The 17,582-nt window shown below is 39.5% G+C and overlaps 1 protein-coding gene across 1 annotated transcript in view; it reads left to right on the top strand.

The window, feature by feature from the left end:
• The window catches only part of LOC133461048 (ephrin type-A receptor 6-like), an 88,635-nt gene that overhangs the window by 68,596 nt on the left and 2,457 nt on the right, over nucleotides 1–17,582 (top strand). The window contains exons 9-17 of the mRNA XM_061741810.1: nucleotides 4,785–4,909; nucleotides 5,689–5,851; nucleotides 7,724–7,829; nucleotides 9,251–9,318; nucleotides 13,935–14,060; nucleotides 15,094–15,279; nucleotides 16,970–17,031; nucleotides 17,128–17,337; nucleotides 17,430–17,579. Coding sequence (XP_061597794.1) covers nucleotides 4,785–4,909; nucleotides 5,689–5,851; nucleotides 7,724–7,829; nucleotides 9,251–9,318; nucleotides 13,935–14,060; nucleotides 15,094–15,279; nucleotides 16,970–17,031; nucleotides 17,128–17,337; nucleotides 17,430–17,579 — 1,196 coding nt within the window. The remainder of the gene's footprint in view (nucleotides 1–4,784; nucleotides 4,910–5,688; nucleotides 5,852–7,723; nucleotides 7,830–9,250; nucleotides 9,319–13,934; nucleotides 14,061–15,093; nucleotides 15,280–16,969; nucleotides 17,032–17,127; nucleotides 17,338–17,429; nucleotides 17,580–17,582) is intronic.

Below are 17,582 nucleotides of genomic sequence, written 5' to 3'. Positions count from 1 at the left end.
CAACTGATGACATCAACTACTCCCCTGAAATCTTTCAAAGCAGCAATGTGGAGCAGAGGGAGCGCAATGATTCCTGTGTTTATGAGGAGTGAGCTGCACTCCCTTCCAGATACACTGTGGACTAGTTGCTGCTCAGCACAGTGTTTGCCACTGAAGATTCCTTTAACCAAGTCCACTGCAGTTCTTTGTGAAGTATAGCTCAAATATATGAAAGGAGTTTGCCAGCATATCAAAAATGTGCTCTTACAGCAGAAAGAGAGAGGCCACATGTGTTGAATCCATCTTATGCAAGGAAAAGAAGGACAAGAAAAACAAAGAATCCTTCCAAGAGGGACCCATAAACATTCAAATGTTTGACTAGTTAAAGAAGAACCCCAAAAGAATTATATGTACATTAAGCTGGATTTTAAAATAGGAGGAATAAGGAATATATTTTCCAACAAATCCTAAACCATATTGCACCTTGTTTGTCTTTATAAAGTTTCACTTCACTTATATGCAGGAGGAACTTTAACTTTGGCTTCGATATTAATTTCAGTTGCTTGATTTCATTTTAAGGTGGCGTTACCTGGAGGAAGTGTACAAGTAGGCAAGTTAGCGTTCAATAACATGACTAGAATGATTTCATCAGGGCATAACTTTACCATACAGCAGTTGTGAGTTTGCATACACCCGCACAGGACGTGAATGTCATGACAATGTTAGGCTCAAAGGGACATATTTGAAGTTCTTTTCCTCCAAGGCAGAATTTTAATGCAGTTTTCACTTTTAATAAGAACAAACTAAAAAAGTTGTTGTGCAGATTTTAACTTTGTGGTGAGGGCAGGTGTTTTGTTAAATCTGTACATGGTCAATCTGCACACCCATGAATCATTCATTTAGTGGTGCCTAAGGTTTCAAACTGTCCTTTTACTTGTTGAGACTGCTTAACGTCCCACAAGTAAGCATGAATGACACAGTATCACGTTCAAGGTCAGTGTAGCACAAAGGGAATGGAGGAAGGAAGGAATTTCTTAGCATATTCTCAAAGCATCTGGTTTACAGGTGAAGTTTGGACAGTTTGGTTGTGCAGCAGGTAAATGAGCCCCAAACACACAATGAACCTTCTGGAAACGATAAAACAGGTTGTGGTGTTTGGTTTCTTTGAAAGTCCATCTCAATGTCCTGACCTCAAAAACATGTGGACTGGTCTTAAAAGTCCAACTAAAGCCCATAAGAGTTGAAACTGTCTGGCCAAACTGAGACTGGCATTCGACCAAACATGAGGTCAACTGTATTTCATTTGTTTCCTTTATACCATTTTTACCCCCCTGTTGTACCCCTAGTACAGTAAAACCTACCTTTTTTCATTATAGTGTAGGGACTGTTCAGAAATGTACTAAAAGCTCAAAGTCATGAAATCCATGTTGTTTTTGAAAGTGTGCAGTTTTAAGCACAGTTTAGGTCTATTGTGTTATGTTTTCTGCTCAACTCTGAATCAGTTCAAATATTGTTGTCATGGTATCATCTTATTTAAACATACTGAAGCCCATTGACTTAACATTTTGGCTACAATGCTGGATTAAACAGTTTCCTTTGCAAAACCCCTGGTGTCAACAAGTTCACCTGTGTTAAACGCGTGAATGTTTTCCACAGTTTTGTGGTGTCCTGATTCAGAAGAGGATTCTCGCTCCTACTTTGCTCTTTTACCCTTTCCTTCAGTTGGTTCTCCTCCGTTTTCATCCCTCCCACTCTGGGAATAAGGCTGTCTTCTATTTTTACGCTCAGATGCTGGGGAAATGCAACCTCGTGGGATTTCTTTACAGTTCTCCCTGTTTGCACATTCTCTCTCTCCTTGCTTCTCTGTCCTTTCTTTATCTGTTTGAGCATCCATATCTGAGGGTTAACCTATTTGTACCCGGTGCCAATAAAAAAGCTAGTACAAATAGATTCTCCATTATCTTTCGCCGAGTGAACTGTGAATAAAGCGTGATGACCATAATTGTTCTGTGTGAGTTGCTCATCCGTAGAAGAAGGTATCTAATGAGAAAACTGATTTGTGCTAAACCCAGAATAGCTTATTGCATAAAGGTGCCAGGGACGTGGAAGAGTTTTGTCACTTTGCAAGGAATCTGATGCCCAGAAAATTGAAACCTTTAGCTGCTTCTGTCCCCCAAGGATAAAATTATACTGTACAGTAAGATTGCAGCAGACGGAAATCCCCTCGAGTAATGTCATTCTCACTGACATGTTTATCCCTTAAATGGGTTATGCATACATATCTGCCTGAGGTAGATATGTGAACAGGAAAACATCTTCATTCCTTATATGAGTATAAGTTTTTGTTTGAGGTGTATTGAACTGGATTCATTCATGTAAGAAGCTCGTTCAAGTCCATCTCCATTCAGATGGAGGGGTTTCACCTCTGTGGATCCAAGGTAAATCTATGTTTACCTGGGAAAAAAACCCAGCACGTTTTAAATTAATTTCAATTAACTGGTTTTGAAAAAAAAAGTTGTTTTTTTTTTTTTTTTTTTTTTTTTTTTAATTCTCATTAAATTATGGAATCATTTTTCAAAATGTTTCAAAATATGCCTATTTGTGGAAAAAAATATGTAGTATTTGAGTTACATAAAAGCTTGTTATTTGTTTTCTTCCTAATTGTCCTTGTGGTCAAGAACCCCCAACACAAAAATGGTTTGGCCGCTGATCAAAATTTGACGTTATCATTTAATTCAACCATTAGAATGGTCAAAATGTCCGGTCAGCACAAGTCCGGTGATCAGAAAAGAAGAGAAAAGAGAAGAAGAGAAGAAGAAAATAGAGGCCTCAGAGATTCTCTACACAAATATTTTAAAAAGGGGGTGACGTTGAAGCTGGAATTAATAAAGTCAGCGTAGAGCAAGGTAAGAAACAGTGCAGCCAACGTTTACCAACCTTGTAACTTAACCTAACTGGCTATCTCTAATGTTAACGTCCATTAGCTTGTATAAAAACCTGAAGAGCAGAAGGAGAGGAGAGGAAGAGGGAGAAGGAGAGATCCGTGCGCAGGGGGGCCCATCTTAGATTATTTAGTCCCGGGCCCCGGCAGGACTGTCAGCTGCCCTGCATGGAGGCATATAGATCCAGTGTGTTGAGGAAATAGACACGAAGACAGTGAGACAGGTTGGTATGGACTGTAATACCACTTTGTCCCATTAGTGGTGCACTTCGTTCACCTGACAAATGAACTTTCTTTTGATTTACTGCCCCCATGTAGTCAGAAGTAGTATTGCTACACCGAGTGACTTTATTATGAATAATTACAGATGGTTTTTATACACCAACTGAAAAATTTGTGGTTTGATTATGTTGCTTCCCCATTCCCATCTTCTGGCTACGATACTGACTCCATATTGCCCAGCTGTGACTCAATGCATACAAATCATTTTAGATAAAGCATCTGCTAAATTAATCAATGTTTTATAACAGAGCACTTTACATTTCTTCAGCTGTTGGACCTTTGATAATTAAAAAAATAATTTGTGTAATTTTCAAAATGTAAAATATGATACTTGTGGTTTTTATAAGTTATGATTTTCATTCAAATAGTGTTGCAAGGTTTTATAGTTATCCCTGTCATATACACAACCTAGTTTGACTTTTCAGCTCATAAAGCTATACATATTTAACCAGACTTCTGACAAAATACAGATTTTTTTGCAGTATAATGTAAAATCTTGACAGACCTAAGATTTACACAGATTTGTCAACTTGAGTGGATATTTTTGCAATTGTCAGCACTTAAGTTATGCTCCCCATGTCTGGTGTGTGTGCGTGTCTGCGTTAGTGCGTGCATGCATGTGTGTTTGAGCTGCTGGGGTGTAAATGTGAGAGTTGGATCTTCAGCCCCAGTGTGTCTGACTTAGTGTAGCTACATGTCACCATCCTTAAACGTCCCGTCAAGTCTGTGGCCTTCTGCATGAATAAGGTTGTCTGCTTCTCTGAGCTTGGGGACAGTTTTAGACATCTGTCTGGTCCTGAATTTGTATTCCAATGATGATCTTCCAAACTGCGCTCTCAACAGCAGTGAGACTTGATCTATTAGTTTGCCAGGTCATACTCTGTTCAAGCAGCAAATTTATGAATAATTGATGATAAATATTTCAATTTCTGCTCAGTGGTTTTGTTATATCTATATCAGCCTTGTATAAACCATTCATTGAAAATGTGTTGATAAGGACAAAGAGGCTAAACAGCATCTGTGGATGTAGTGGTGAAGTTTATTAAAAAAAGAATGTTTCTCACACAATGCACATTATACAGTATTTTGACAGTAGAATCTGTCCTTATTGGTTTATCTATTTTGCCTGATACAGACGTTTTTCAGTTCAAAGCTACATAGATTTCTAAATCACTCAGAGCTGTTTCGCATGATTGTTTATTCCAAGCTGAAGATTGAAGATATAGCAGTCATATATCTCATGGCTTAAGTGATTTATTTTCTTTGCCATAAGTCAAAGTTTTTCCTTTATTATCCTTTTGAAGTGTCTTTTGAGGTAATATCTTCAAAAATGGGTTTAACTGTCCTTGTCTCAAACTCAAAAAGCTGCCAATTCCTAATTCTTAATTTTATGTACACTTCTATAAATCTTCAAGCGTCCACATCCTGTTGTTTTATTTTACTCTGAGGATTATTTTACCTTTGTAGATGAGCAAATGTACATCAATGTGCAATGTGTGTAAAGGTGTCTGGAATTTTGCAGTTTCACACAACCTATTCCTCACATGTTTGAAATGTGTGCTCTCTGCGGTTCCACCTTCAGGTCCTGCCCTTGTGGGTGCAGTCAGGAAGGACTGGGCCTCTCACAACAGCATCGCCCTCTCCTGGTCACAAGTGGAACAGCCGCCTTCGGACATCGTGGACTATGAAATCAAATATTATGAAAAGGTCATCTCTTCCACCTCTCTTCATTCACTTAAGGCTCCCATCTCTCTGGAACAGAGTAAAAAAAATGTTGGCATTACCTTATATTTACTAGCAAAATGAAAGCTTTCTTTCTTTTTTCTTTGAACTTTTTTTTCTGTTTTATTGGATTAGCTTTAATGGCAAGTAGTTTTCTTAGAGCTAAATGAACATGATGGGTTTTACATTTATATTACAGCGTTCATCAAACATTAAAACGAGCCCCGATCGTTCAAGATTCAGTCATGATCATTCATTCAAACACATTTCTGACCACATTTTTTTCCTCACAGATAATTGAAACGTTGTCACACTTCCAGATTGTATTCATTTGATGGATGGTTCTTAATCCAGTTTTAGTAGTTTTGACTACTTTCAGCAATGTCCTTAGTTGTTTTTCTTTGACTGATCCGGACCAATAATTTGATCGTGAAACTGTCTCAACCACAGGAAGTGCCTCTGACATGGTTGTTTCACCAACTCCTGACTGCACCCGTTTGTGTTAAACAACTTTTGTCTTTCTAACGGGAGGCTCTCACCAGTTTTCTTTATGAAATCCAGGCTGTGACTGTTTTTGTCTCAATCTACTCCATCCATGTGTTGCTATTTATGCCTGGTTCACTATCTACAGTACTCTGATGATTGATATATTAAATCTGTGCGCTTTGATCAGACAGTTTCAGCAAAAACATATTTGCCTCATTTGCAAAAAAAAAAAAGTTCTTCTGTTCATCTTTTCTGTCAATGCGCTTCTGTTTGTCCAGGAGCAAGAGCAGCTGAGGTACTCATCAACACGGACCAAAGCCCCCAGCGTGGTGGTAACAGGCCTCCGACCCTCAACCGTTTACGTCTTTCATGTACGCGCACGCATGGCTACTGGCTTCACAGCTTACAGCCCCAAGTTTGAGTTTGCAACTGCAGCTGAAGGTATGGCTGCACATGAAGATGTTTGTTTCTGTTGGCTGGGTTTCAGGGTACAGAGTATAGTTTAAAATAATGTAATAGAGGTTACAAAGCCACATGAGGAGCTGGTGATCAACTGCACAATCAAATTCCTTTAGAACTGCTCTGGTCTTCATATTGTCCCATCATTGCATAAAGCAATGTTTAAAAAAAAGTAGGCTGCATTCAATTTAAATTTTAGGTTTTTATGTACCAGGACATAATATGTGAATCATCTTGTCCTTAACAGGTCTTAGAATTAGGTAAATACAGTCAAACGTCAATACATGACATATTACACTGTCATTACTTAATTGTCATTACTTTGAAATGAGTGTTATAGATAACACTAATTAATCTAGAGTCAAATGATTTCCACCTGTTTAACATTAAAATCCTGGCCAAGAATGGAGGATAACAAGACAATGATCCCAAACACACCAACAGATTTATATTTAAAGAACATCTTGTGACTTATAAATTTCATTTCAGTTTACTCTAAGATTTGAAAAACTCACTTGAGATTTCCTTACTTATGAATGAAAGTTCAGTCAAAAACATCCATGGAACAAAAGAAAATAAACTTTCTTTATACTTGAAATAACTTCTGTGACAAAAGACATTGAAACCAGGTGACAGGTTTTATTTCATCAGCCAGAAAGCTTTGACAAACCGAGTCATTTTGAAGTGTCCCTGTGGGGCGAACAAGGTGAAGCAGAAATAGAGAGTTGAGGGCGGTATTACAAAGAATGACCATGCTTAATGTGATTATAATATTTGACACGGCTGTCCTTGAACTCTGCATACTGTTTCTAATTCATAGCAATTTCCATCTGGTACTTCATTTCAAAAATCTTTAACTGATAATTTTACATGTCGTTCAAAGAGGACAGATATCGCTGGTTGGGTTCATATTTGTCTCCATTTGCAATCTTACCTGAGTGAACAGATCCAGAACCGTTCCACGCCAAAGGAACTTTATATAATTAAACACACACATGTTTGGTTGTATGCTTAAAGGGTACATACATTTATTATAACATGTTCTGTGTGTCAGAGCATTTGTGTTTGAGTCTTTTGCCAAGTGTCACCACCTCAAAAACTCTAATAATACAGCTGCGTCACTTTCTTTAGGGCAGCTTAGATCTGAAAAGTTATTGGAGTTATCAGATTTGTAGGCTAATGTGACATCACAAGCCCAGATCAGAGTAGAATTATTCAGCCGCCCCATCTTTATCTCCACAAAAGACAACATTTGGGATGTTTTTTATTTCAGTATACACCAGTATACATGTAGCACTTCAGATAATGATAATAAAATAATAGGATCTCCCGTGTATTTGTTCATTTGTCAGGTTTTAAAGGGTTATTCAATACCATTCTTATTGTGCAAATACTTTTGAAATGTGTGTTTCATTATTTTCACACAGGCACACATGAGGAATAGAACAATTATTATTTTGTCATCAAAACTTTTAAACATAACTGTGGAAAGTAAAGAATTAGGGCTTTGAATATTATTCAGTCAATGTCTACTGCCTGAAAAACGCTGCCTTAATCTGAGTTGATCACGGTGATGGGCTACCCGAGACTCTGCTTCCACTTCTTCTCCTAAATAAAACCTGAATAAAGCACAGATATCAAAACAAAGGCATATCAGTTAAACATATAATACATTTAGCATTTCATACCATTATATTGTTCAGTGTCATTAGGTTTAATGAGAGAAAAACCAATAAAGGTGTAATATAATATATTGCACTTTCTGTAGTTCACTCAGGCAAAACAGCTAATAGTTGAATGTGCCAGTTTGTCTTTCCTTTGTTTTCACTTTCATATTCATCTAACCTTCCTCAGATCCTGAGATCGCCGATCAGGGTCAGGTCCTGGTGGTCGTCACGGCTTCTGTAGGCGGCTTCTCCCTGCTGGTCATCCTCACCCTCTTCCTCCTCATCACTGGCAGGTCAGACATCCCCTGTCTCTTGTTTGGCGCTGGCTTGTAAATATGAACTCAGAGAAAACCCTCTCCTTCTGATAGTCTCCAATAAACACAACAAGCTACAAAAAAGAAAAGTCTTAATGGAGTTTTTTTTTTTTTTTTGCCATCATGCAGACAGTTATTTTCCAAATGGCTGAACCAATTTTCTGCCTAATTACTCAGCATGTAAAGCATGTACGAGCGGTTTGCTCCGTTCCATTAACCTCTGACGGTTGCTCCAGACTGTTGTCTTTAGTGCTCCTCTGGTTCATGGGGTTTTACCATTAATGCCACATCTTAATAAACTATATAAACTAGGAAAAATGACCAGAAAGTCTGGATAGTTTGTCTCAATTTATATCCTTAATCGTGATCGAAGCTGAAGTGATAATCTTTAAGCACAAAATACTAAACTAACATTTAAAAATATATATATGAATTCAATACAGGAAGCAGTGTCTTCCCATTTACAGAAAACACCTCTGTAGACTTGGTTTGGTGGTTCGTACTTGAAACTTTTACTCATCATACCAGCGGTGGCGAGCAGATTTTTGTCCACTTCCTAACAGATCTTGTTAAATATGCCAGCGAGCCTGTGAATGCATTATAGCAGGGCGCTTTTTTATCTCGAGTGTACAACCCAAGTTTTTGCATTTTGGGCTTTTTTGCTGACTGGCCCACACATGCGATCTGCCTTCATCTCCACAAGTTTGACATCAGAGAGTTTTGCAGTACCGTCGCCTTCATAAGATCTAAACAGACATCAAAAACCTGTCTGTTCCTCCATGGTACCAAACATTAGAACTGGACGATGTGGACCATTTTAATGTTAGTCCAGCTTTCTTATATGTCAGAACAATTTAGTGACTTTACTGTTTCTTATTGTTTTCTCTATGAACCAATTCCATCTGAGTGAAATCAGCACATTATTTGTATAATGGTGACTTGCATGAGTGAAGACCAGCATCTGGGCCACCGTGAGCACTAAAGCAGTGGGTGGCAGAAAACCCTAAAGGCAAAAAGTAAAAATGATCTAAACTCAGCTATTGATCTGACAAATTGGAAAATGGCTTTCTTCTTTTTTTTTTTTTTTAGGAATAAATGTTAATAGTTTTAACAAACCACAAGACTAACAATGTGGGAGTAAATATGGATCACAAATGTCACGGCTTGAATTACTACGTGAAAAAAATAAAAGCTTGAAGCAATTATTTTTGAAAGTTAAGTGTTTACTTTCTTCCCTACTATTCCATGAATCCGTTAGCAGAAATATGTTATCCGCTCAAATTGCCAGTGAATTTTTTGTGTTGTTCAATATAAAACGAGCGGGTCAGAAAACACACAGGCAAGCTAATGTGAGTCCTCCACTAATGGGACTAGTTTGATAATCTGGTTCCTCTCTACAGGTGTCAGGGGTACATAAAAGCCAGGATGAAGTCAGACGACAATAGGACTCGTTTTCACAGTGGACACGGTAAAATATACGCTGTTTTTAATGTGTGTGATTTCTTTCCCTCACCGTTCTGTAGAGGAAAGGGCTTCCCAACCCTGGTCCTAGGGGCACACTGTCCTGCATGTTTTAGATGTCTCATTCATTCAACACAACCCGATACGAATGACTGTGTCGTTGTTGTGCAGACCTTAATGACAACCTGATGATGACTATTAATGTGAATCAGGTGTGTTGGTATAAGGTTGGGAAGCACTGGTGTAGGATACACTTTCTAACTGCTCCTCGGACAGACAGAGGTTTAGGTTTTATACAAACGTGTACATTATCATGCATTCTTTTTCTTATATGTAAAAACTAAATAAACCCAAAGGATCCATTTAAACATGCCTTTATGTTTGCAGAAGTCACATATACCTGCGCTCAGCCCATTAACAGCTCGTTTGAAGAAATACAAACTCGTTTTAAAAAAAAAAATAGATAAGAGCCACTATTTTGTGGTTAAATTCTGATGGGCGAAGTCCCAGCTGAAACCAGATTGCAAGAAAGAGCCCAATGGGTTCTACGTTTTTAAGGACTGTGGTTGTGACGAGGAGCCAAACACAGGAGATCTTCCGGATGCAGCAGTTGCAAACAGAAAACAACCTTAATTTCACATAAAGTGCCGTAAGGCAAGAATCCCAAAAGCTCAAAAAACAGACTCCTCAAGAAATCAACACAAGAGAGTTGATCTTTGGAAAATCTGGATCATAGAGCGACAGAATAACAAGAAGTGCACTTACATGCAGATTAGTAGTTTGTTTTTGATTTGTATCCAGGTTTCAATCATCCTTTGGATATGGTGCTTAGATGAAAAATGAGAAACATGGTCGATCATATCCGTGCAAACGTGGTCCTTTAGATTCAGGTCTCTGCTAACATGTTTATGGGTGTGTCTGGCGTGCACTGCCTCTGCTGACTGAAAGCTACTTACCTGCTACGGCTCACCGTTCTCTGTTCCAGGTGCACAAACAGGTTTCTCAAAGACCTTCTCAAGACCTTTTTCTAGGTGTTTGAAAGCAAAATAAACTATTTCCATGTAAATCGTATGACCATGGTACCCCACATATTCCAATCACACTCACATTGATTAAATTAAAATTACGCACAAGCTTTGTATGGATGAATTTAAGGTTTCTAGCTAGTTATGTCTGCAACAAGGACTTACAGCATTACTGGCAGTGTGAAGGACAATGAAACAAATGCAGCTCAGATTTTAAACCTGTCTTAAAGGGAGGTTTGAAGTACTACACACTACAGTGTAATGCACAGATGTTGTTTGTCCATCTGCTATAAAAGCAAATGAATCAAAAAAAGGTTATTAAAAAGTCAACATGCAACAGTATACCAACTCATAATCATTCTTACGTTGTCAAACACGTACAAAAAACAACAGAAACAAAACCTGCTGCACAGCTTTGAATCGATTTAGAAACTGTCTCCACTTTTTTAAGTAACGCAACACTGACAAGTCGTTCTAGTTTAAGCTTTCTGTGTGTTTCTAGATCATAATTTTCAAAAAAAATTCAAAGGAAAAATCAAGACCTTGCATTAAACTTCTGGCATTAATTAGGTGAACAATAATAGCACAAGATGCATTACATTTTTGTTGTTGATGAGAGTTGAAAGAGTTGAAAGAATCAGTTGAAAGTGTCCTGACACAAACCAGCTTTACATTATTTCTATATTTTTTCTGTTATTACTTAAAGGTAACTATATGTCCATAACTGGATTTTGATTAATTGCTTAGGATTAAAAATTAAAGTATTGACCCAATTGTGGAGCTACAATTACAGATAAAACTGAGTTACTGATTTCCCCAAGGGGAAGACATATTTAAGAGAGCAAAATGGTGCTCTGTACTTTACTAGAGTAATTTGGTAAGGGCTCCTCGGAGAGCCGTTCCCCCGTGAGTGGGTCTGACTAAGGGATTGTGATTGATTATAACAGAACATAAAGTATTGTTAAAGAAATATATATATTCATATTATCACATGTTGATTTGACTTCCCAAATGTACTGTTGTGCAAGAAAACGGCAACCTTTCTGTCTGCATGCAATACTGTTGTTTGTGGGCAAGAAGTTGAATTATTCATTCGAAATAAAAGTAAATATCTAACCAGAATCTATGTCTATCAGTGGTTGCAATTTGTCGCACATTTCAATTGATAAGTTCTATGTTGAAACAAAAGCAGTTCATGTGAGCGACACTTGCAAGAAATGTATTTTTGATTCCATCAAACATGGTCTGCACAGATACCTGCAAGCTTTTTAAAAAGTAGGACAAATATCATCTTGATGCACTAAATAATCTTTGAGTAGTGGATCTCTCCCCCAAAAGTTTCCAAAAAGTGACTTCTGACTTTTCAGAAATGCTTTGTCCCATTTTTGGTTGCCTGTATCCGACACAAATCTGGATAAATACATCAAACTGAACAAAGCTCTGTAGCCCATCAGGACATACCTGTCCCCAAACAAAAATAATAGGCAATTCACTTTTCTAAAAAAGTGTTTTATGACATGCTCAATAATTTAGGCTGAAAATGTTCAATCTTGCACATTTTTATTCTGTAAAACTGGCTGCAACACTTCAAATAATCCCCCAACAGACTTTATAAAAGGAATTTTCTGTTACCGGTATATAAATTCTTCCTTTAATGGAAAAAAAAACCCAAAAACAAAATCAAAATTTAATGTCAGGGAACGTTGATACAATGGTTAAACTGGCACAAATGAGAATGCACACACAAATTGGAACAGCTTTAATTCTGGCCTTCCCTCATCTTTTCATGTTTGCGTTTGCTATTATGTGCCGGGGAATCATCAACAGGGAATACCGGCAGCCTCAATAATCATAGAGAAAAGACTGTTTCTTTTGGAGCACTGAGCTTAGACACCCAGGAGACAACGGAGGCGGAATAGGCAGACTCCAAACTGCAATCTATTTCAAGCATAGTTTTTCAACCTGCTGTAGTGATAGCTGACACAGCACGTCTAGTCCCCAGATTATCCACAGGAACAGTAGAATAAAATGCTCATCATTTATGCCAGTCATCGTCCACAGTACTCGCTGCAGCAACATCCCCAGACTCAGCCAAACATGAGAAGTTGGATTCCTACTGCCTGCAAAATAATTTCATACTGCTTTGGATTTGAATGATGTCACCTCTATCTTCCCATTTTTTTCATTTTTTTCCACATTTTTCCCCCAGCTCTTAACTAATTACAAGAAAAGCTTACAATCTAATGGACGGAAATACTCTGATAATTATGGCTTTAAAAGTCTAGTCAAGAAGCAAGTCATCCGGCACAGTCTGAACAAAAACTAGAAAGTTCAGGTTCAGCAGAGCTGAACTGTGTTAAAACAGCCTTTGCACAACATCTTTAAACAGGCAAATGTTTGGTTTTGAATACATTGAGAAGGGAAATGCAATTCTCTGAGTAGGTTTTAGACGTTTTTGTGGTCGCGTCTGAGCTCGTGTAAGAAACAAGATTTGAGATTCAAGATTTTAAAACAGGGTAAGATATTCGATGGAGGCTATAAGTCAAACCCCATTTTGTCAAATTTAGTGAACATCCCCTCACCATCTGCTAATTTCCCACACTCCCTTATTCACACTCCTGACTCTATAAACTTGAAGAAGATTCACGGCAACCTTCCCCAGAACACCATAATAATTACTGCTCCGGGGGGGGGGAGCTCGGGACAGCGCACGATGAAAGCGAGGGAAGCGTTAGCCACCCATGGCCTTTTTGTACTGTTTTCTTTTGTTTTTATGTCAACACATGATGTTATCAAAAAATTGCTTACCCTATCTTTAAGTAAACTTAGTTCAGTGGTCAAAAATAACTGTTGAAATATAAAAAGTAAAAACAGAAATGAATAAGGCAACAGTCTCTCCCTCGCTTTCTCACTATGTGTGTGTGTAGGATAAAATAAAAATCTATATTAAAAATAATCTAGAATACAAAAAAAAAATGAATCTGTGTATGTGCATTATGTGCAAAGTAGAGCTGCGTGGAACAACAAGCCCTTTGCCAGACAGTAAATATTAGTCAGATGGCCTAGGGAAAGAAGCTCCTCCTGATCCTCCCTGTTTTGGGACAACAGACTGTGTCAGCTTGTGGCTGATTGCAGTAAGCTGAGCACACAGTTTCTGCTGATGGTTGGGGTATAATTATCATTTTATGATAAATTTTAATGACTCGCCATGTTGCTGACCTCACGCAGAGAAGAAAAAGCTGTTCTGGAGCTAAGCAAGGCTGCGTGGTTCTGGACAGAACAGTTACTGACGCACACTGAGAAACCCGGAGTCTGAATGCTTTTAATGGCTCCTGTGTGGGAGGTTTTCATGATTTAAGGCTAAACCTTGAATTGCCTTGCCTAATCACCTGTGAATGAGCATTTTATCTTGAGACCAAAATTAACTTTACGAACTCACAGATCTTTAACCTCTCTAATTCACCTGACTCATTGTGCCTGTACATATAAACACGTTATTACAGAACACCTTTACTTGTGCATGAAAAGATATACATGTTTGTCTGCATTATATCAAACAATCTGTTGATAATGTCTCTGAACGTCTTGTGTTCCCCAGTCCCGTTCTCTGGGATAAAGACTTATGTGGATCCAGACACATATGAAGACCCCACTCAGGCTGTGGAGGAATTTGCCAAAGAGATAGACCCTTCATATATATGCATAGATCGGGTCATTGGCACTGGTAAGATCATGGTTAACACTAATCAATAACTACTGACGGGGTTACCAGATTTTTCATTAAGTTTGTAATTTATTTTTCCTCAATCTTGGTTTTACTTCCCAAACTGATACATCACAAATCTTTGTAAAATGATCCAAGCCGTCTGGCACTTGTGATAGAGACGTGATCTCATTTTATGTTGAGGGGGAAAAAAGAAATAAAGAAATGTTGAACCCCATAAAGTTTGAGCTTTAGATTTTTATTGCTACTCTTCTCAGCTTATTCCAAAGAAATGTATTTATTGCAACTCAGGGAAGCAAAACCTGTATTGCCAGTTATAAACAACAGTGTTTGAAGGCTCGTTAAGTTGAACAGATTGTCTAGTTTTTAAAGTACTTGAATGATTGTGGAGGTGCTGCACGTTTGTTGGTTCTTCTGTCACATTTCCTCCATCTAGTGGAGGAAATGTGAAGTTACTTATTTTCAATGGGATTGAACCCAAACAGTTCAAGGGACAATAACTGCCTTGCCCTTTTCTTTGAATCACCCTTGTTAATTGACAGGGACGCTGCCACACATCTGGTTTATGATTCACCTGATCATTACTTTACTGAAGTTAAAAAGGAAAGAAAAACATTTCTATATCATCTAGGAATTCAATATATTTGGAGTCATTTCATCAGGTTTGTGCCAATGTCCTAGACACCCAGGATCTAAAATGCTTTAGACTGCCCTACATCAAGAGCAAACATTCATTATCCTGTAGGCAAGGAAATGTTTTTGGAAACCTTCATCAAGCGATAAAGAAACCGTATATTAACCATCCAGAGGTGGCGTAGACATTTCTGGGTTCTGAGGTGTCTGCTTATTTATGCTGTATAAATACATTTGACTTTGACCTTGAAATGAAATAAAACTAAAGAAAAATTAGGGTTTTTTTTATTTGTCATTTGATCTCAGCCTTTTCTGTTTTGTTGTTGTACTTTACGAGGGTAATTATATACATTTCTATGGTAACATTTAATACTTCACCATATATGATTCTTTGTCGCAGGTGAGTTTGGAGAAGTCTGTAGTGGTCGTTTACGCATACCTGGAAGGAAAGATGTTGCAGTGGCAATAAAGACACTTAAAGGTGGCTATATGGAGCCACAAAGACGCGAGTTTTTACGTGAGGCCTCGATCATCGGGCAGTTCCACAACTCAAACATCATCAGGCTGGAGGGAGTGGTAACCAGGAGTAAGCTCTTTATATTTATAATAGTGTTTTTAAATAAAACTTCTTCACCATTTTGTCTTTTCTATGATGCTCTGAGGTGCAAAACACAACAAAGCAACAATAATTTCAAAAACAAACTTAAATAAAACATGTTTGATATAGGTTAGCACTGTTGCCTCACAGCAAGAAGGTTCCTAGTTCGAATCCCGGGCCCAGCGGGGTCTTTCTGTGTGGAGTTTGCACGTTCTCCCCGTGCTTGTGTTGGTTCCCTCCGGGTACTCGGCTTTCTCCCACATTCCAAAAATATGCGTAGTAGGTTCATTGCACTCCCGGTGCATGTTGGACTCCGGTATGGCTGCCCTTTGTCACCGGTCCTGTTCATAATTTTTATGGACAGGATTTCTAGGCGCAGCCAGGGGCCGGAGGGGATCCGGTTTGGGAACCACAGGATTTCATCTCTGCTTTTTGCAGATGACGTTGTCCTGTTGGCTTCATCAGACCGGGACCTCCAGCATGTGCTGGGGCGGTTTGAGGCCGAGTGCGACGCGGCAGGGATGAGAATCAGCACCTCCAAATCCGAGGCCATGGTTCTCCATCAGGAAAGGGTGGCATGCCTTCTCCGGGTGGGTGGAGAAGTCCTGCCTCAGGTGGAGGAGTTCAAGTATTTTGGGTCTTGTTCACGAGTGAGGGAACGATGGAACGTGAGATTGACAGGCGGATCGGTGCAGCGTCCGCAGTTATGCGGTCGATGTACTGGACCGTCGTGGTGAAGAAGGAGCTGAGTCGAAAGGCGAAGCTCTCGATTTACCGGTCAATCTACGCCCCTACCCTCACCTATGGTCATGAACTTTGGGTAGTGACCGAAAGGACAAGATCGCGGATACAAGCGGCCGAGATGAGTTTCCTCCGCAGGGTGGCTGGACGCTCCCTTAGAGATAGGGTGAGGAGTTCGGTCACCCGGGAGGAGCTCGGAGTCGAGCCGCTGCTCCTTCACATTGAGAGGAGTCAGCTGAGGTGGCTTGGGCATCTGTACCGGATCCTCCTGGACGCCTCCCTAGGGAGGTGTTCCAGGCATGTCCCACCGGGAGGAGACCCCGGGGAAGACCCAGGACACGCTGGAGAGACTATGTCTCTCGGCTGGCCTGGGAACGCCTCGGACTCCCCCCGGAAGAACTGGAGGAAGTGTCTGGGGTGAGGGAAGTCTGGGCATCTCTGCTGAGACTGCTGCCCCTGCGACCCGGGAACGGATAAGCGGGAGAAGATGAGTGAGTGAGTGAGGTTCATTGATGATTTGAAATCGTCCGTAGGTGTGAGTGTGAGTATACCTGGCTGTTTAGTGGCCCTGAGATGGACTGGCAACCTGTCCAGGGTGTAACCCCTGCCTCTCGCCTGAAAATTAGCTGGGATAGGCTCCAGCAGACCCCTGTGACCCTGCAAAGGATAAAACTGGTATAGAAAATGGATGGATGGATGTTTTATAAAGCACCTTGTATAAAAAGAAAAATCAAAGAATTTTTTTTAAAAAATGCTCTGTTTGCGTTTTTCAATCCAATTCGGTAATTGTGTATTTATCCCCGAAAGAAAGGTATTTATTTGATTTGTTGTGATTTGTGAAATACATTTTGGGACTTTGTCAGTTTTTGTTTTGGTGACCATCTTTGGACCAAACTCTTTTCTATGTGTTAAATCATGTGTCATGCCTTTTCCTCAGGCAGACCAGTGATGATTGTGGTGGAGTACATGGAAAACGGAGCACTTGACACTTTCCTCCGGGTAAGAATACATACATGCACAGTCTTTCCTTGAAGGCCTACTGTCCTTTTGAAATTGCTCTTTATTTGTCCTCTCTCTGTCCTACAACCGCTCCAGACACGGGATGGTCAGTTCACAGTGCTCCAGCTGGTTGGCATGCTGCGCGGCATTGCAGTCGGAATGAACTACCTTTCCGATATGGGTTATGTTCACAGAGACCTGGCTGCTCGCAACATCTTGGTGGATGAAAACCTTGTGTGTAAAGTGTCTGATTTCAGCATGTCCAGAGTACTTGAGGATGACTCTGACGCGGCATATACGTCTACAGTGAGTGTGGATCTGGGTGTTGGAACATCATTTTTACTGGCAAACAGAGTATGAATATCCCAAGCCATTTCTGTATTACTCCTTTGTTTCAGGGAGGAAAGATACCAATACGCTGGACAGCACCAGAGGCTATTGCTTATGGAAAGTTTTCCTCAGCTAGTGATGTATGGAGCTATGGCATTGTCATGTGGGAAGTGATGTCTTATGGTGAGAGGCCCTACTGGGAAATGTCCAATCAAGATGTA

The sequence above is a fragment of the Cololabis saira genome, chromosome 2, assembly GCF_033807715.1.
Source record: "Cololabis saira isolate AMF1-May2022 chromosome 2, fColSai1.1, whole genome shotgun sequence".
Lineage (NCBI taxonomy): Eukaryota > Metazoa > Chordata > Actinopteri > Beloniformes > Belonidae > Cololabis > Cololabis saira.
The sequence above is the reverse complement of the archived record's forward strand: the minus strand, read 5'-3'. Positions and strand labels throughout refer to the sequence as shown.